The 20,767-nt window shown below is 47.2% G+C and overlaps 1 protein-coding gene across 1 annotated transcript in view; it reads right to left on the bottom strand.

Moving 5' to 3' along the window:
* Rps6ka2 (ribosomal protein S6 kinase A2) overlaps nt 1-13,395 on the bottom strand; it is a 274,655-nt gene extending 261,260 nt beyond the window's left edge. Inside the window, exons 1-2 of the mRNA XM_087587129.1 lie at nt 13,067-13,395; nt 8,923-8,982 (exon numbers count right to left, since the gene is read on the bottom strand). Of these exons, the coding sequence (XP_087443255.1) occupies nt 8,923-8,982; nt 13,067-13,129 (123 nt within the window). The 5' untranslated portion in view covers nt 13,130-13,395. The remainder of the gene's footprint in view (nt 1-8,922; nt 8,983-13,066) is intronic.
* Nucleotides 13,396-20,767: the final 7,372 nt, after the last annotated feature.

Genomic DNA, 20,767 nt, shown 5'->3' with positions numbered 1-20,767 from the left:
CAGCAACATTGCTAAACTTCTTAGTCTCACTAAATTGTTCCAGCTTCCTTCCCTGGACAACCTCCCAGAGGTCATCTCAGATCTCCTATTCTTGCAATGGGACTTTCAGTGTCTTTACCCCAGGTATAGCAAGTTGCTGCATATCCTGCTACCTGCTTAAAAAAAAAAAAAAAAAAAAAAAAGACGGTAGTGTTTTCTGGTCCTCTTTCCACCTTTATTCATGGCCCACCAAGGGGTCACCATCAGCCTTACTGGGGGAAGTTTGGGGGAGGACAACTCCTAGCCTTTGCTAGGGGTAGCTGCCTTCCCTTCCTCAGCTCAGAAGGTACATGTGTGCAGGAACGCTGGCTTCCTGAGTCTCCCAGCAGTGGGCGGAGCTTGACTTCTGCCTCTCCTGTGGTCTCAAAATCCAGCAGTAGAGCAATGGCTGTTACCATTTCCTAACTGCAGACCCCTCAGGGACATCGGTGGGCTCTCCCTGATCTCACTCTGAGTGGCCATTTTTAATTTCCACAACCTCCAAGTAAGGTCCCTTTCCCCTTCATCCAAGAGATTCGGGCTTTGCCTCATATAAGAGAACATTTGGGAGCTGGATTTCCTCCTCTCTGCCTCATCCCTTTCTTCCACAGAGGGTCACTCTTTCAGGCCCTGCCTTTCCCCTGCTCCCTTGGCCATGCAGTCACAGCCAGTGGAGGAGATCTATACACCAGATCTGGGGACAAATGGAGATTCCTTTATTAAGGACTCTGAGGATCTAAGCCGGTGCATAGCCCATACTCAGCGGCAATCTTTGTATCCACCATGAGGATGCTCTGTCTGCCTCTATTGCGGCCACAACTGAACTCCCCACACCATGCAACCCTCACATTAGATAGCATCCTGGCTGTCTTGTTCCATTTAAAGGCTCAAGAAACACCATCCCCGGGGTTGGGGATTTAGCTCAGTGGTAGAGCGCTTGCCTAGGAAGCGCAAGGCCCTGGGTTCAGTCCCCAGCTCCGAAAAAAAGAACAAAAAAAAAAAAAAAAAAAAAAAAAGAAACACCATCCCCTTTTCAGATTACCCACATCTATTGCTGTTGTTAGCCATGTTCACTTACGACCTTTAATACCCTAAGCTAAACCAAAAAACCCTTCGTTGTTGTTGTTATTGTAGATTGCCATTTTCCTTTTACAAATAACCTATCAAAAATATCTGTCCTACAAAGTGAAAATAAAGTTCCCACAGATTAGTAAGCGGAGGCTCTCCTGATTAATAATTCAGTCAGTCAGTCTCCTTGGCAAATGCAGCATCCCTCCATGGCAATGCCTGAGTCACAGCTGAGAACCTCATTCTCTAGAAGTCTTAGCAGGTAGTCAGCAGCTGAAGCTGTCTGCTAAAATTACCGGTAGGAAATCAATATCTGTCCAACAGGGCTAAATATGTGTGTGATTGACTTCCTTAAGGAAGCACGGTAACACATTGAGAAGGAAGAATGGATTTTAACTTCCACAATGAAGTGCTTTGACCTTCCTGACACAAACACAAGGACCTAAGCTCAAATTTCCAACATCCATGTAAGAAGCTGGGTACAGCAGCATGTGCCCATAATACCACCACAGGGAAGGTGGACACAGGAAGACCCTGAGGTTTACTGGCCAAGCAGTCTAGCTGAATCAGTGAGTTCTAATAATGTAAAGAGCAACAGAAGAAGACAATCTCTGGATCCTACACACACATGCACACATGCACACATAGCACTTATACATAGATAAAACACTAATGCAACACTAATGGGATGCATAAAACATGATATCCCAATACTGCTGTGTGTCTGTAGGCCTGTGTGTGTCTGTGTATCTGTGTATGTGTGTGGCTGTGCTTGTGCAAGCACCCACACAAGTACCCACAAGTGAATAAGATGAAAGGCAGGGACGGAAAGAGGAAGGGGACAGACTTGGGGCTTGCGAGTTGAGAGGTGCAAAGGCATCAAACATTGTGCCTATGGGTACAGGAGACTTTTCACAGTTCCACACTGTTTGGAGAACACTCCCTTCTGTATGTGCCTGTAAATTTGAACTACGCACGTATGTGTGAGTTCCCAAACAGATTGTGACTCTGAAGGAAGCCACACCACACACTGCTGGCGATTCTGTCCCATGTGCTAACACAGACTCTGTCTCACATAAATACTCAGGAAATATTTGTAGAGTTGCCTGTCGAGTGGCCTGGAGCTCATTCATCTGCTGCTCTCTGGACCCGTGACTCATGCTCTGATGGACCACTCATCTAGAAGAGGCAGAAGGGAACCAAGGGAGCCGAAGCTCACCCACAGCTCCCCCTGAGAGAGCACTGAGCCACAAAGCCCTCTTTGGCAATGGTTGGCTCTTCTGGGCGTGCTTGGCACTTCGGGTGTTTTGATCTTGTATTCTGGGAAAAATGTGCTTTGCTGATTTCTTAGCAGTTGCTATGACTCACACCAATTGTAACGACTTCATCTCTGCATCGGCTGCAGGTGTACACCAGGGCCAACACCTAGCTGCAGGTGTACACCAGGGCCAACACCTAGCTGCAGGTGTACACCAGGGCCAACACCTAGCTGCAGGTGTACACCAGGGCCAACACCTAGCTGCAGGTGTACACCAGGGCCAACACCTAGCTGCAGGTGTACACCAGGGCCAACACCAAGCTGCAGGTGTACTCCAGGGCCAACACCTAGCTGCAGGTGTACTCCAGGGCCAACACCTAGCTGCAGGTGTACACCAGAGCTAACACCTAGCTGCAGGTGTACACCAGGGCCAACACCTAGCTGCAGGTGTACACCCAGACTTGGAATTTTCTAATGGCTTTTTTTGCATCTTATCAAAGCTAACATTATCATTGAAAATACATTTACATGCACACACATACACACACACATATACACACACACATTTACACACACACATACATGACCTCCCTGGCCATAATTTTTCAGATTATTCATTTGGTAATTCGGTAGCTTGCTTATGATGGAGAGAAAGAGATATAGTCCAAAACCTGGGTAAGAGGTTAATTTTCTAAAGCATCTCCCCTCTAAGGCTCTTCTGGAGTGTTTTATATACATAAACAAGAACTTAGGTTTATTATCATTGGTGTCATCATCATCACCACCACCACATCATCATCACCATCATTATCACCACCAGCACCATCATCATCATCATTTGAAGAAAAGAGTTAAAAATTGAGAGAACCCCTGTGTGAAAACTCAGCGTCTGGGTTGTACACAGCCTCATCTGAGAGGTGGGAGCTCTCCAGGACCAGCTCTGTGTTAGTCATGGCTCTCAGGGCACTGAACTCATGCAGGGTCTCAAAGGAACATGACCCCCTCCTGTAGTCAGCTCTTCTGTATACACTGTAGGAAAGATATGATGGGTTGGGCACAGGTCCCTCGTATAGACCTCTGCATCACAGGGCTACAAGCAGCACCAAGCTAAGGCCTGAGCAGAAGGAAGGTCTGAGGCCCTGTACGACTTGTGTCCCCTTTCCATTCAATGATAATCTGTTCCTCATACCAGGTACTAGCAAGTCAGAGAAAGCAGGCACTACGCTTTGACAAGGCCATGCCCATGGAGAATATGCTATCATGCAACTTCACCCACAAAACCACTGGACTGCAGTTGTGCCCCCTCCCCAGTCTGAGAGCCCTGGTTACTGGCTGCATGATCCCTCTGTGTTCATTCTGGGATTGTACAATGCCTAGCCTGCTATAAAAACAGAAAGATAGGGGTTGGGGATTTAGCTCAGTGGTAGAGCACTTGCCTAGCAAGCGCAAGGCCCTGGGTTCGGTCCCCAGCTCCGAAAAAAAGAAAAAAAAAAAAAAACAGAAAGATGACGATGTCAGGCTAAACAGGGTTGCAAGCCATCTATGTTTGCCCAGGGGACAGATGCCTGGAGACATATGTCATGGATGACAAGAGCTAAGGGCTCTGTGTTCTATGAATTCTTGCCCCAAAACTGTTATGTGCACTGTCAGTTTTTGCTGTAAATTAATAGATGGCCCCTAATCTTTGCCTCAATAAACATTTATGCTCCAAACAGACATTGTTACTTATGCATGCCCACAATTACTTAAACTGAGGGGCCAAGTCTCTTTTTTCCAGGAAGCACTGTGTGCTACCATTTTCTACAGTCGTTTACACAAGCACAGCTCTGAGTAACCGACATGGAACTGTAAGATTTGCAAACCCAGAGACTGGGGTGGTCACTGGAACTGACTGATCCTAGAGAACCCACAGACGCCTGAACAGACTGTGTAAGCTAATAAGCAGGACTTGAGAGTGTGCCTTATTAATCGCTCAAGCCTATTAACCATCTCTTTAAGCTGTAATCGCACCGCTCTTAATTGCTTTATTAGTTCCTAAGCTTCATTATTCATCTTGTCTCATTGCTATTCAAACCAGTCTCAGTTGTTTTTTTTTCCTTCTTAAGAAAAATCTCGCTGTTTATAGATTCCAGAGAGGGAGAGGTGAGGTGCTGTCTCCACACATGCCTGCACAGGGGCCTTTTTTGAGCCACTCACACTGGTGCAGGACCGTGTCCAGGGCCCTGATGATACCCTCAGGCCTGCTCTCTCCATCTGGTATCCTAGTGTCTCCTGCTCCAGTCTCCTGCCCACGAGCCAGTCACTGTACGAGACAGGGCTGTGCTTGGGAGCTCATCAGTGATCTGCCACAGACCCTGGTGACACCCTGAGAGGAGGCCATGAACCCGGCTCCAAGATCTCCCCCAGCCTCCGAACTGGTGCTGACTGCCTCAGCTTCCTCTCCGTCTCTGGGCAGCTGTCTTCTGCCCAGCAGAGTCCTGCCCGGGGAGTGTTCCTGCAGCTCTCTCCTACAGACTGAAGCCACCCACTCACTACAGACACTTCCTGTGCTGCCAGCAAAGGTGGGGGAGGGGAAACGCCGCCGCTGCAGTCACAAGAAGGAATGTGAAATCTCAGAACGTTATCACAGTTTCCTTGGATCTAAAGTCGTCAAGACAGGAAACTGTTCTTTAGGATGATTGAGGAGCACAGCCCCGGAACCTCAGCCCTTCTAAACCACGCTCGTCGACAGTGCTCTAGCATTTTCACATCAACTGAAAGCTTGCCTATAAACCATATGAGCAACTGGCAACACCGGCGCCTGAAGCTGACAAACTGCACTGGAACCCGATGTGGTGTGGCGCTTAGAAGACATAGAAAGCATCTATACCCAAGTGTTCCCCAAGGCCAGCTCTCCCCACTCCACTGTTCCACCTGACCCTCCTCCCTGTCTATGGCCCAGGAGGAACTGACTGGCAAAGGGACAGTGCCCTCCATGGCTCCGTCCCTGATGTCCCATCTCCCACATGGACAGATAAGGGCAAGGTCTCTGAATGGATGTCACTGTGGGATGTCACTTAAAGCAATGGCTGAAAGATGCTTCCCAGGCAATGAGGAGACAGTTGCCCCTGGACCACGGACAAATAAATGTGTTCAGTTAACCCTGAAGGGCAAAGCCCATGCAGTCAGTGGGGACCCCCTTAGACCCTCGACTCTGCACAGCAATTTCTCAGACATGAAAACATGTGTTTCCTGCATCCATCTTTAAGTTCTCTGGCCCACCATAACTTTCCAGCACCCCGGCTTGCTCACAACACAATCTTCAAAAGGAACTAAGAGAGCCTCCGAGTTACACCGAGTTACACCGCAGGCTCCTTCTCAAATCTGTTGCATCTGCTTCCTTCTGAGACAGCAATCTGCCCTAAGCTGAGCTCCTGGAATACACCCTCGGGGAAGCACTCGCAGAGAACCTGCTGGCTCCTTGCTATTGTTTAGAAAACAATAGATATGTGCTTTGTGTGGACCAAATGGAATCGGAGTAAGTCTTCCCTCCTAGGAATTAAAACACAAACTCCCCACGAGGAACCCACTCTCCCTAGAAAGGACAGTGGTGAAGGCAAACCATGTTGTGTTAACTCTCGAACTCAGGCGCAGGCTTCTTGACCTATTTCTACTCTTTATGTTGGAACTTCCCTGGGGTTCCTTTTGGGCAGAGCCGTGGCACCAGACACAGCTAGACAAAGATTCCACAGGGAGATATTTAGACATAAAATATCCAACATCTTCTCTATTTTAAAAGGCAAGAAAAGGTCTTCATTTTCAAAAGCCACCTGGGGCAAGGGAGTTGGCCTGGCCCTTGAGGGTGCACACTGCTCTTAGAAGCACAGTTAGCACTCCAGCACTCTGGGTAGCTCACTGCCTGTAACTCCACCTCCAAAGAATCTGAAGCCCTCTGGCCTCTGGCCTCTGAGAAAACTTTACTTGCATGAACAAACCCCCACACAGACACACGTGCACACACGCTATTAAAAAATAAAATGAAGGCCAGGAGTGGTAGGGCACACCTTCCACCCACCACTTGGGAGATAGAAGCAGGCAGATCTCTATAAATCTGAGACCAGCCTGGACTACACCTGAGTTCCAAGGCTACATAGTGAGACACTATCTCAAAAACAAAACAAAACAAAACAAAACAAAAAAAACCTTTTTTTTTTTGAAGCAGCCACCTGTATTAAAGTCATGGAACTGTGCGATGTCCCTCCTCCAGCATTCTCTAGAACAAGCATGGTGCTTCACCTGCAGTTATGATTTGAATGATTATTTCTTCCTAAGTAAGATAACTTTTTACTGTCAGCTGTTTACTGGCAAAGGTGACACTTTTGGGACAGCTTGTGGCCATCAAATTTCCCTACTTAAATCCCTTACTTTAGAAAACCTTACAGTTTGTCCTCTCAAGACCAAGAAGGATGGGTAGAGAATTACTTGATTCAGGCAAACAGAAGCCAACCAGAGAGAACATTCAAATGCAGCACTCTGCGGGAACAATGGGAAAGCTACGTGCTGCTTTCCAGTGGCATCTATCAGCATCATTAAGCAATCAGGTGACTTCTCCAGTCACTCTAGTCCTGCCTGAGAGCCAGCATTATGATCCTGCAAATACCCCTAAGTTGGGTTTGGAGTTCTCCTTTATTTACTAAAGACTTGAAAATTCTAATTTCCTAACATCTTAGTCAAGGTGAACTACCAAGAAATAATTTCTACTACCCCACAGTCCACTCCCCCAAACAACTATTGCGATATTTGTAGATTCGTGTCTAGATTCCCATAAGAAGCACTGAGGGTCAGTGTGTTGTGCGTGTGTGTGTGTGTGTGTGTGTGTGTGTGTGTGTGTGTGTGTGTCACATAGCTATAATCCAAGCTCTAAGGAACCTCAGAACTAGAGAACAGGATCTGTCATTCAAGAGCCACTGAGCTGCTGCTCTTTCGTTAACAGCTCAAATGAGCTAACTCATTCTGATGCCCAATCTTACTGCTCCTCATGAGGTTGCAAAATGAGCAGTCAGCCTCACCTACACTGACAGCGCCACGGAATCTGTCTCCAGAAGCCAACCCCCTTCCTTTCTCTAATGCACGGTGACATCCCAGAAAGAACGCTCACACTTGCCCCTGCCAAGCAGGCTGAAGTGGGTCACCTCACCCTTGCCTTCTGCACTATGTGAATACACTGAAGGTTCCCGGTGCATGGCTCTCACCAGAATGCAGCAAGGCAGTGTTAAAGTGAGGTCTGATGAGTCTTGGGGGCCCCGAAACTTGGCAAAGGTCCAGTCAAATGAGCATCTTTCAGGAAAGTACCTAGTTCATGCTTCGTTAACCTCTGCTTTTGTGGCCCACTATCCAGAGAAAGCCAAGGTTCACAGCCAAACTGGTATTTTATCCAAACTCAGTCATGTCTCTTCAAAGCTCTGGAGAGAGCTGAGCTCCAAAACACTGAGACAGAGGGGAAGGAGGTGAGGCAGATTAATGACATTTTCCTAACTGACCAGTAGGCTGCTTCATGGGATTCTGAGACCTGGGGACACCAGGCAGACATTTGAGCTGGCATGTGTAGCTTAGGATACAGCAAAGACGATTCTCATCTGTGAGCAGGGCTAGCAATGCCCAACAATGCAGTTCTCCTATGACAGAGCTGTGGACTCGGCACCTTCTGCGGCTCCCAGTGGCCCTAGATGAGCACATCCTTCCATAGTTGCACCCACTGTTGGAAGAATTTCTTTTCTAAGTGTCGGATAGAAAGTTGCTTATCTCGAATTCTTTTGCTATATCTTCAACTCAGCTTTGGAATTAAGCCCCTACTGTCCAAGGTCTTTCTGGCAGATACACTCTTATACAAACTCACCCTCTATGTCACCAGTGTTTGCTGGGACACTGTCACTGTGTCTAAGCCAGGGCCCATCTGCCTGGCTGGATAGCAGGCTCCTAGGAAGCATGGAAGCCGGAGGGTACACAGATGGAAAAGCCTGTGGTCTTCTTGCTTTCAGGGTTCCATTTCACCGCAGCGTCCAGAGATGCCCCACGCCTCTTCTTTGCTTCCGGTCTCATTTCCTGCCCCACTCTTCACTGACCTCGGCACTGCCCCCTCAACTCTCCTGTTTGGACCCTCATCTTCTCCCACACCTCCGAAGAGGAAATTCCCACAGAAGAATCCACCTGCCAGGATCCCGGGATCCCGGGGCTTGCTTGCACACTCACAAAACCTTCTAAGAGCCGTGCTAATAACTCCCAGCAGGCAGGCTCATTCCCTGTATCTCTGCCAGTATTTCCGCACCTGTCTTAATGGTCAAGAGCAAGCCACTGCTCTCCCAAAGCCAAGGCTCCCCTGGCTTATGTTTGTCCTTCCTAGGTCAAACTGTTTCTTTTGAGGGACACACTGACATACTACTCACACAATACAAGCATGTGCAGATAGACACACGTCTCACTAAAATGACTGCTCGTGGCTTATTACTTTCAACTTTCAGGTTTCCCTCTGGTCTACCTTCCAGGTCCAATCTCCCACAAATAACCAGATTATTTAAAAAAAGAAAAAAGATAATAGTTACTTCTTCTGTGGTATCTTCTGGGGTCGGCTCTATGTCCAGGCTGAGTTCCTCTTCGGTGGTCTGACAACAAAGACACAGGGTAATATGGTTAGCATCTCAAGATTTGTGTCAATGGTTTCATATGTGTGTAACCGGAACCAGTAAAACTAGCTTGGTAGGTGGTGTGGTCTGCACCATGGCTCCCTCACACCTGTACCTCTACTTGTGGAATGCTTTGTCCTAGAGACCAGCGTTTTACATACAGACGATGGGCATGCATATCTAAAGTCACCAACTGCTGAACCAATGAAGAGTCTGTAACTTCCAGGACAATCCAAAGAAGACATTTACACAGCCTTCAGCCAGCAAGAGGCAGGAGACATAAGCTTCCACGGTGCTCAAACATCAGTATGGTAAGGATGCACACAGATAGACAGTAGGGACATCTGTGATTATTCCTAGTTGAACGGAACAAATCTCTGGTTAATTCTGGAATAGGAAATTGGATATTGGTTTGTTGTTTTAAAGATTATCTTGTATAAATCCTGGCAGCCAGGAATTTGATATATAAACATGTCTGGTCTTGTGGCAGTCTTCCTACCCTTGCCTTCTGGGTTTCGGGATGACAGGTGTATAGGCCACCAAGCCCAACTGGGAATTAATAAGAGATAGTAAATCTCTGGGCTCACAAAGGCATCAAACGGCTTCTCTGTAGCCTGGGGCTTAAGCAGGAATGACCCAGCTGCATGTGCACTGACTATGCCATGGCATGGAGAACTGCTCAGGTGGCTTCAGTCTCCTCACACGGGACATCAGAAGGTGACAACCCCTACCACCTTGAGATTCTGGGAGAACTCAGTGAAACTCCCCACCTATCACCAGCTCTAGTGGGCTCTGATACTCCAGTTTAGCTGCTGACAGCCACACTAGGTTAGAAACCACACTAGCTTGGCTCTGAGTCACCAGGGAACCATGGTGGATGTATACTGTTTTGAAAACCAGGACTTTGCTTTCTCCAATATACTGCGACATCCCGGAAAACTAGTACTGGCTCCTACAAAAATAAGGTTAAAATGAGTCAGCTAAGCCTCACAGGTGACTTCACACACTGGCTCTCGTGTCACCCCTTGTCTCCAAAGCATGGCTGTGGCTGGTGAAACCCTGCTGAGACCAGGTACCCCAGAGTCCTGCTTCTGGTGCTTACCTCTAGCTGGTGAGTGGTGAGTACAACTCACAGAACACCACAGCTTCCCCTCCAAACTAAATTCTTCAGGGCTTCTCTGGAATCTCAAGGTTTCTTTTCTTTCTTTCTTTCTTTCTTTCTTTCTTTCTTTCTTTCTTTCTTTCTTTCTTTTTTTTTTTTTTTCCCCCCCGGAGCTGGGGACCGAACCCAGGGCCTTGTGGTTGCTAGGCAAGTGCTCTACCACTGAGCTAAATCCCCAACCCGAATCTCCAGTTTTTGTGTATATGAGTACATAGTAGCTGTCTTCAGACCAGAAAAGGGCATCAGATCTCATTACAGATGGTTCTGGGCCACCATGTGGTTGCTGGGATTTGAACTCAGGACCTCTGGAAGAGCAGTCAGTGCTCTTAACCACTGAGCCACCTCTCCAGCTCCTCCAGTTTTTAATTAGCCTGTTTTCTTACCCTATTCATGGATAAAACACCATCCAAAATATCCCAAACCAATCCACAGCACCACAATTAGTCTCCTTACAGTCAATGGGTTTCTTGTTTTACATGCTAGACTGATGATGGGTTTTATAAAGAATGTAACCTGTTCTACTTCAGTGGGCCTCAGGTCCTAGGTTTCATAGGACGTGGACAAGAAAACATTTGGGGAGGAGAGCAAAGTGTAGTAATGTTAGCCTAAAAGAAGAATCCAGAAACCCTGATTTCTAGCCAGTGTGTTGAATGTGTTCCTCAGACATTCCCATCCGTGCAAGGAAATCAGACACTACATGTGTTTCACCCACCTCCACCCACCCTCTTGATCTATGAGTTAATTTTAGTACCATAGGTCATAAAACCTGGGTGAAATAAGACAATACGGTCAGCTTCAATGTACTGTGACCGGAGAACTTCACACTTGACAGGAAGGTTCCTTAAGAGCTGGAATCATTCTACTTGCAGTATTTCAGTTGTGATCCTTTTGTGGAAAGAACTCTAGTTTTTCTTGGTTTCAGATGACTGATAATTTAATGCCCATCCTAACTCTGTGTGCTCCAAGTTTGCTATTCTGAAAAACTAACCCAGAAAGCCTGAGGAAAGGTCTTCTTTCAAGACTATTTAGTGCATCTGGATCTTCTCATGGTATCAGACAGATTAATCACAGAAACTACAGTCTCTCCTGCTGGGCAGCGGGACAGTGCGGGCGTCATCACTTCTGCTTCAACATTTTGGATTTGCACGTTTTCTTGGGTCACGACCTATTTTTATAGTAAAATTCATCTGCCTCTCTGGCTAGTCTATTTCTCATCAACTTCAGAAATATTTCAAACACAAGCTGCTCTCAGGAGTCTCTGTCCTGGTGATAGTGCCAGACCCAGAATTCCAGCAGCACCCAACGTCTCCAGCATGCTTGCCTGTCCCTATCAGCCAGTTCTCCTGAAAAGAGCTCTGTGTTCAAGAAGCCAAGCAGCTGAATATCAGAGCACAAACCATGGGGTCAGCTACAGGAGACTAGGATGTCTGCCTTCATCATTGGCTCTTGCATTAGGCAGATCTTTAGAAGAATCAAATACCTTTCAAGAAAAGAGTTGTTGGCTGGGGAAGGAGTGATTTTGCCTTCAACTCCAAGGCTGGTGCTTAGACTCAAGTACCAGTGGAGTAAACAGCAGTGGCTGTGCCAAGTGTCACCCTCACTCACCACGGGAACAGCCTTGCACCAACACCCAGACTGCTCTAGCTACAAGATGTGCCACACATTCTGTGAAAGGCTCTTCTCCTGTGTAACACCAACACCCATTCCAAGCACTTAAAACAATCTACACTTTATTTAGTCTATGTCTTTTTGTCTGTCAGTCTCTTTCTGTCTCTGTGTGTCTGGCTGCCTCTGTCTGTGTGTGTGTATGTGTGTGTGTGTGTGTATGTGTGTGTGTGTGTGTGTGTGTGTGTGTGTGTGTGTGTGTAGGTCAGAGGGCAACTTTCAGGGGTCAGTTCTTTCCTATGACCTGAGTTTAGGGACTCAGGACATCAGGCTTATAGGCAAGCACATTAATCCACCCGCAAGCCCAATTCCCCGTGTTTTTATGAGAGTCTGCCTGCTTAGAAAGCCTTCAATGTAAAATACCAAATAATCTGTCTTCTAAGACAGAACCCTTCATTTGGTGAAAAGATTTACTTATGTGAATGTCTCCATGTCGTGAAATGCAAAACGGTCAGCATGAAATTCATCGATGCAGTCAGTGTTGGACCTTGGGTTGTGAAATTTAGGAGCCTATAAAGATTAGCCATTTCATTTCAGTTTCAGCTGCTCTTGACACAACACAGGTATATCTCAAGAGGCGGTCAGTCTTAACAACTTCGGAAAACTTTCTTCTCAGAAATATGTCTGGTCCTCATGAAGAGCCCAAATGGAGCAAATGGGACTCCAGACAACAGAGGCATCCATCGCCCCAGGACAAGAGCAGCAGCATCCTCCTCACTGTAGCCCCGGCACCGAGACGCCAAGGTTTCCTCGCCTCTCCTTTCTAGTGACTCCCATATTCACACACATGGCCATTATGACATGGCTCTCTCTGTCTCCTGTTCCATCTAGTACAGCTAGTTGGTCTCTGCGGCAAATGGGGATCTAGACCATGAGCCACTTGTTGAAAGCAAAGCAAACTGGTGCCAACTAGTTGACAAACGGAGTACTTCAGGGCACAAGACACGCTACAGGAAGCATGCTGAAGGGTGGCGGTGGGCAACAACGCTTGTCTCCTGTTCCTTTCACGCATGCACTAATACCACACGCTGTCATGGGCACACAAACGGAAATGTTTATGTGGCCACATATGTGAAACCTGTATGCAGAACGTCCACACCTCTACCATGCCAACAGCCCCTGGATAATTGTGTGGTTTTTTTTTTTTTTTTTTTTTTTTCCTCACCGAGCAGAGCCCATTTGCTACAGTCCAGAGGGCACCGGGAGAAAGCGCGAGCGTCCCTCCTCTGCACTCACCTCTATCTCCATGGGTTCCACCTCGATCTTCTTCCATAGTTCCAGCAACTGTGCAATGGGCATTTTTTTTTTAACTTTCCCTTTCTTCCAATCAAGTGTTGATAGTAAGAAAGTAAATAAGCAGCCAAAGAATCGACCCGATGGGATGTCAGGGGCTGGGGCAGCACGCAAGGCTGGAGCAGAGAATGGGAAAGACGCGCTGGACAATCTCCGCTGCTGGAAAGGGTCCTGAGGTCTTCAGTGCGGCTGCTCAGCAGGCTCAGCAGGCTGCAGCGAGGCAAGGAGACTGCAGCTGCCTCTGGGTGTCGTGCCTGCTTGTCTGACAGAGTAAAGCTTTGCTCGCAGCCTCCAAGTGCTTCCCTGCCTCCCAGTTACGTTGCCACTCCGCTCCCGCCCCTCACTATTTTACCTTAATTGGCTCTAAATGAGGGTGAAAGTTGAGTCTGAGGATGCTGCTGCCATAGAAACTGCTTAGCAACCACCGAGGGCCAGGGAGGGAGAAGGAGGACTGGAGCTCAGGCTCTGCCCTTCCCCTCCCCACCTCTGCGACACTGCCTGGGACGCTATGCCACCACCCCTGCCAGGAGTTTTGCCGAAGCCGAAGCCGTATACCAGAAGCTGCAGAGACACCCCTCAACATTAGGGTTTCAGATACCCGCGTTGGGGGTTGCGCTGATGCCTGAGGTAGCTTGGTGCAGCGGCTCCCTGCTGTCCCCAACCAACCACCTTGTTCAGGCATTGGGCTGGTGACAGCCAGGAGAAAGAAGTGCCCACAAAGGCTGAAGGGACCTGGTGGGATGGTACCTCAGGATCCAATCTTTGACCTCACTTTTCCTGCTCTAACCAGGAAGATAGGACCAGCAGCAGAAACATTATGGCATCCCTTTCCTCTCTGCAGGAAGAGAGCAGAGCCCAGGCTGCTGAAACCCCAGCAGGATCAGGGGGACAGGACAGGGAGGTTACTCTAAAGCTCATATGCACTAGGCACACTAACTCAATTTGATTTTCCCACCCAGACTGGGCGTTTCACTCCCATTTCACAGATGAGAAAGTCCCGTGGCTCAAAGAGAAGCAAATACTCACGAACATAGATGACATCAAAGAGAGGAAGCCCTGACATATCTGCCTGAGGTGAAGAGACAGTTTCTGAGGAGGGAGTGTGTTTCAGGGTGCACCTCCTGCCCTCGATTCCCTGCAGGTGCATCTTTGGTCCCCTCCATCTCTGTCTTGAATAAGAAATGCACGCAGGAGTGGATGTGCTCATCTCAGTACTGAGCCTGGATGCACTTGGGAAGTAGTGTTCAAGGCGAGTGCAGTTTAACCTTGCTCTGAGAACCATCGCTTTCATTTGTGTGCCCTTATCTTTGAGAACATCTAAGGCAATGGCTCCCTGGTTCAGAACTTTATCATGTCCCTTTCATCTTTATAAAGATCACCAAGAAATGCAACTTATCAAGGAAGGAAAGGGGCCCAGATATTGCCTACTGCATGTGACATTAACAGAGGAAGTCAAGACTAGGTGGGTTTACAATAGGCATTTCGTATTTCATCTTTTTACAAAATGAGGTCAGTGAGAACCTTAAAAATTAATTCTACTCAGGATAAAAATAACAGTGATGTTGTTCATTGTTTTACACTGGACACCTCCTGGCTGACAGGGTAGAGTGAGGACACCCTGTGTGCTGACCATAATACAGTCAATTGAGGCGGTAAAAGGTCAGAGACTGACAACAGGCAAAGCAGAATGGGTTTTCTCTGTAATAAAGCCAAGGGAAAACTTTAAAAGACTGCTGAAAAGATGTGAAAAACACTTCATTTGACCACCTGAAAACCTACAAACAATGGAGGGAGACACAATAGTTGTCTTGTGATTCCCACCTACCCAGAACCCACTTCTAGAACATTCTACAGATGCCCTGAGATGGAAAGAAATATTAGTCCTTCTTTTGAGGGAAGAATGAGGAGGAAAGAGGTTTAGACAGGGCCTCTCAGGGTGAGCCACACTTCCTAAGAGACTTGACTAAAGTTGCTGGGAGGCCCTGACTGTCTGTCAGCAAACCCTAATGCTGACTACTGAAGGGCTGTGTTGGGTATTGCTGCAGACATGGCTCAAAATTCAGCATTTTGCCTCTTTCTAGTCTCTGCTACGTGAGCTGAACCCACCCCCACCCCTTCCAGGTGAAACACAGAAGCCTGAGTAGATCTTATGGGAGAGAGAGGGAGGGCAAGGCTCTCAGTAATGGGAGCAAAGCTCTGCTCACCCTGCACTGCTGCCTTTGGAAGCAGGTTATTCAAAGCAAACAACCTGGGCATCAGGGAATGCAGCACACAGAGGCCCAGCCTGCTGGACAGGAGTGCCAAACAGGGCGCGTAAGACCTAAGAGTGAGGTAAAGTGGAAAAGGAAGCTTATGAGAGAAAATTAAGGGTCCAGGAAGATGTTATCCCTGCTTATAAAGCTTTCATTCCCCAGAAAAGACACATAAAAGAAGGAGTGGATTCTTCTAGGGGGAAGAATTCCATCTAAATTCCAAAGAGGATTAAGTTGGCACTAAAGAGCCAAGTGCCTTTGGATGAGTGTTCAACTGAATCCCAGGAAAACGCAAATGGCCTGTTCAACAAGAACAGCACCTCCCAAATCTAGTTTCCAAGAAACCCACCTCCCTTGCAGATAGCACCACTCTTCCGTGAATTTAACTCTCCAGAGTAAAAATGATGGGAAGGCCTGACGGAGTCCCAGCCACAGGACCGTCGTGATACAGAACAGACACCAAGGCGTCAAACCCAGGGAACCCATTCCCCAAACAGCACAAAGAGGACAGGAGGAGTCCCAAGGTGCTCAGACCCGCAAGTCTGAGAACATGTTTCTTTTCTCACAGGAAGGAAGGAAGAAGGGGGAGCCTGCTCACGCCCTGATTCTCAATGACTTAAGAAAGTGGCTGTCCCCTGCTGTGGACTTTGGAGCCCCTGGTCATCATCGGCTCCTGGCTGTCCCAGCAACCATGAAACAAGAGTGTACTGTGTGAGCTGAGGAGAAGGCCTCAGCCAAATCTAAGGCACCTGGTGTTTGAAATAATGAGGTGCTCCTGCCCTTCACTCTGTCACTGACAGCTGTTTTCAAATGGCTCAGGCTCTGGCCTGTCTTATTTCATCTTGCAGCTGAGGTACATTAAAGATCTGTAGACTAAGACATATGCTCAATTCTAGTAGGTGCTTTCTTGTTTTGCCAGTTCCACATTCTAGAGTTCTATAGAATTCCCAAACACACACTCGCATGTGCATGCACAAACACACACACACACACACACACACATACACACATACACATACATATACACACATCATACACTCACACAACTCATATACACATACACACTCACACACCCCCCACACACACATCACAAATATACTCATTCACATAAACATACATACTCACACATGCACACATACTCATACACACATCACACTCACACATTTACACAAGCATATGCACACACTCACACAACTCACATACACATAAACTCACACACACACCACACACATATCACAAATACACTCCCACACATTTACACAGCACGCACACACACACACACACACACACACACACACACCTTAGAACCAAATTCATTTTAACAAAAAGGCAAGCTAGTTATCGGTATTGTGTGAGTTCTGTGCCCTCAGATGCACACAACGAAGTCTTGACATCCTGCCTCCATAGTATAGAATTTGGGTACATGCAGAAGCCACAACAGAGTAGATAGAGGTCACTGTTTGTAGTAACTGGAACTGTTAAGGGGAGATCTTTGTGCAGCTGCACACCGCATTCGGAGAACACCATATGGAGCCCAAGTCTTTCCATGAAAGGTCAAGGAACTGCACATTCTCCAAGAAGCTAGGGAGGCCTAGGGAAGATCCTGCCTTACAGACCTCCAGAGAATACCACCATATTGCCACACTTCGATCTCAGACTTCTGGCCTCCAGACTGAGATAATACACTTCTAAGCTGGTGTTCTGTTACTGTGGCACATAACCAAAGTGATATACCCGCTGGGGGACTGGGGAGAACAGAACAATAAACCAGATACTGCAATACCGCCATTCCATGGCATTTCATACAAAGAAGCTTGAAGACCCTGCACTGCCCCCTCCTGCACAGGGACTGTCCAAGCATGGAGACATCCTATCAGCTGGCAACAGTGAGACCTCAAAGCAGTCTTCATTGGATCAGGAAGACACCAAGGCACTGAATCCAGGCAGCCCTTACAGGCTGCTGTCAGAGTCCCATCTCCAGCACAGTGGCACCACGACATGCTTTACAGAACAGCCATGGGGTTTTTTTTCCTCAGAAAATTACTCACAAGGAAAAATATTTAAAGGCTGAGCAGAGAGAGAGACACAGAGAGAGAGAGAGAGAGAGAGAGAGGCAGAGAGAGAGAGACAGAGAAAGAGAGGCAGAGAGAGAGACACACACAGAGAGAGAGAGAGAGAGAGAGAGAGAGAGAGAGGCAGAGAGAGAGAGAGAGGCAGAGAGAGAGAGAGGCAGAGAGAGAGAGACAGAGAAAGAGAGGCAGAGAGAGAGAGACAGAGAGAGAGAGAGAGAGAGAGAGAGAGAGAGAGAGAGCAGCTTCTCTTTATTATGAAAAGCAAATTATAAGCTCAGAGAAAAAAAATTTTTTTTTCGGAGCTGGGGACCGAACCCAGGGCCTTGCGCTTCCTAGGTAAGCGCTCTACCACTGAGCTAAATCCCCAGCCCCGAGAAATTTTTAAAGAAGGAATTTGCCACCTTTCTAACGGATCCTTCCATCTCATCAGGAAGAGTCATGGTAACCCAGCCTGTCCACATAGGACACCTGGGTATTCTGCGGCTGAAAAGGCCGCCATCCCAAGGAGCAGCACAGCTCAGGCCAGCACGGCTGGTTCATGTGATACACATGTGCACATGCAGAGTGCAGAAGGAAAGGGGAACAGTGCCATGCTACCTTCCGGCTTCCGCACACCCATCCCTCTGCCTGCATACATTTTCCGGAAATCAGCGCAGGCTCGTGACATCTATGCCACACGACTTACCAGCCTTCTGTTTGCACTCCATCCTCGCTGGCCCTGGAAGGATCACACCAAAGCTATGCTCTTTCCTGATACAGTGTCCTTGTAGTTACTGCCCACTAAGCAACCCCTGGGGCTTATTTAATTATCTAATTAAATTTAATTATCGAATTAGCTTATCAACTGGCTAAACATTTATTTCCGCTTTCGGGATTCTTTCTGATCATACAATACTGCAGCTAGAATCTGTGGATAAGCCACCTTCAGGAAGACAGGGCTTTTATAGTTCCTAGGGTCCATGCTGAGAGATGCTACCCCATTCAAACACACACCCACGTGGAGGGATAGGCATATAAGCATGGTTTTGGCAAGAGTTTCGGATCAAGATGAAGAGAGATGTACCGTTTAAAAGTGTTTTTTCTTCTGAACCATATGTATGCATATGATACCTATGACCAAATGTGAAAATGCTAATAATAATTAATAATAATAATAATAATAATGTGGTGCTGATAGACACTGTAGTGATAAATTAGCTGAGATGTAAAGGGTGTCATGAGCCAGACTCAACCAACAGCACACAGAGTTTTAATCATCCTTGCTGCATATTCATAATGGCTGAGTGTCTTTATTACAAAAGAAGTGCTCAGCAGTCATTAAGGACAGAGTGGAAGGGAGTCTCAGATGTAACTAAGGAGTCCAAGTGTAGACCACTTAGCTAAAATGCACACCCCACACAAACACATGCACACACACACACACACACACACACACACGAAAAAAACACACAGAGGTGACTAAAGAGCAGGTGATTCAAAGACTCTGTGCTCACAAGACTTGGGGCAAACTGGAACAAATCCTCACTGTAGTTGGTATTTACCATAAGAAATTAGACACGAGCACAAATGAGCCTTGGTAAAGTCACCAAAGCACAGCAGTAATACTCTCAGAACATGAGTAATTGCTAAAAGCACGGTATTTATAGGACTCTCTGCAGAACCAAGTATATGCCCCTGGCAACAGCATCCGAGTATCCTACAAGGTTCAGGGACCACAGAATAGCACTGTTAGTGCTGTGGAGACCTCTCTATGGCAGGGGATGGATGGCTCAAGAGAAGCATGCTGTCTGATTCCACAAGTGAGTAGGCTGGACAGAAGAAATCAGAGACAGGTGAGCATCCAGGGAGGCTGCAAGGCTGTGCTCCTGACAGCACACCCAAGCACACCCCAGAAGCCCAGTCTTGTTTCCTTTCTTGGCCAGACATACTTTCTTCTTTTGTTTTGATTTTTTACTACTATATAAAAATGTGGGATCTGTACACATTAATGAGTGCCATATTGTGTCTCTACACAGGTTTGCCCTGGGCATTATTGAAACCGATTTAATATTTATTCTGAAATATTTACCATCTTAATGCTAAAACTCACAGCTTTCCCCCTTAGCTTCTGTAATCACACAGTGCACTATTGTTTGGATACCTGACATGGTGGTGTCGTAATCCCAGAACTCAGGAGACAGAAGAAGAAGAAGGATCAGAAATTTAAGGTCATCCTTGACTACATAGCAAGTTCAAGGACAGCATAGAATGCATGAGTCCAGGTCTCAAAAAGAAAACAACAAAATAAATTGATGCTTTCTTACCTTGCCAGGAGACGGAGAACAGAGGAGCCTGGCAACCTTGACAGGACGCCTTGCAGGAAAACAGGCTTTTGTTCTTGTTCTTTCTCCAGGAAGTGTTCTGCTTAGGACATGCATAGAGCAGAGAGGTAATAGGAGCATATGTGCATCAATGTGTCTCCACACTGAAGAGAAATCAGAGAGTAACCTCGGAACAATAATCAGCAAGACCAGAAAACAGCAGCCAGATAGGTAATTTGCTGTTGCCCTATTGGACCTCTTAGAGTCTTTGTATGGAACAAGTGCATCAGGATATGTTGGGTAGAAGCTAAACTAAGAAGCCGTGTGTCCAGGCAGCAGAAGGAACCAGGAAGGCCCTCCAAACTCGGATGGACAAGAGCTTCAGAGACTATCTTGAAGGACCCATCTGTGCAGAGTTCATACCAGTCATGAGTCAAACAACTACTGTGTTTGTATGCACTGCACTTCAGCTACAGCCGATCTCATTTCACCTCTGGGAACCATTTGGTTTAGGGACATAAGTATTGATAAAGTACTGGGGACAGGCCATTCAGTGCTCACCAGAGTACTAGTGCAGGGCTGAATACTCACCCAGTGCTAAAGAAGTGCCAATGGAACCAGCAGAGGGGTGGGGTGGGTGCTGGTTCACGTGTGATGTGGTCATGCAGAACCAGTACGGGGCAGGGTGGGTGCTGGTTAAATGTGTGGTACGGTCATGCCATCATCTGCTTGTGAAGGTAAGCCAACCTTCAGGGGTCAGCCCTTGTCTTTCCACCTTGTTTGAGATGGGATTTAGTCTTCAGTGATCACGGCAGGCTGGCCTGCAGGCTTCCAGAGATTCTCTTGGCTCTGCCTCCCTTCTCCCTACAGGGATGCACTAGGATTACAGATTCTTGCATTACTGTGTCTAGTTTTTCTGTGGATCCTGGTGACCCGAACTCAAGAGGTCAAACTTAGCTATCAAGTCCTTTTACCCATTGAACCATCTCTCCAGCTCCAGGACAGAGTTTTTATGTGCCT

Source organism: Rattus norvegicus, chromosome 1 (genome assembly GCF_021556685.1).
Source record: "Rattus norvegicus strain SHRSP/BbbUtx chromosome 1, alternate assembly SHRSP_T2T, whole genome shotgun sequence".
Classification (NCBI taxonomy): domain Eukaryota; kingdom Metazoa; phylum Chordata; class Mammalia; order Rodentia; family Muridae; genus Rattus; species Rattus norvegicus.
The sequence above is the reverse complement of the archived record's forward strand: the minus strand, read 5'-3'. Positions and strand labels throughout refer to the sequence as shown.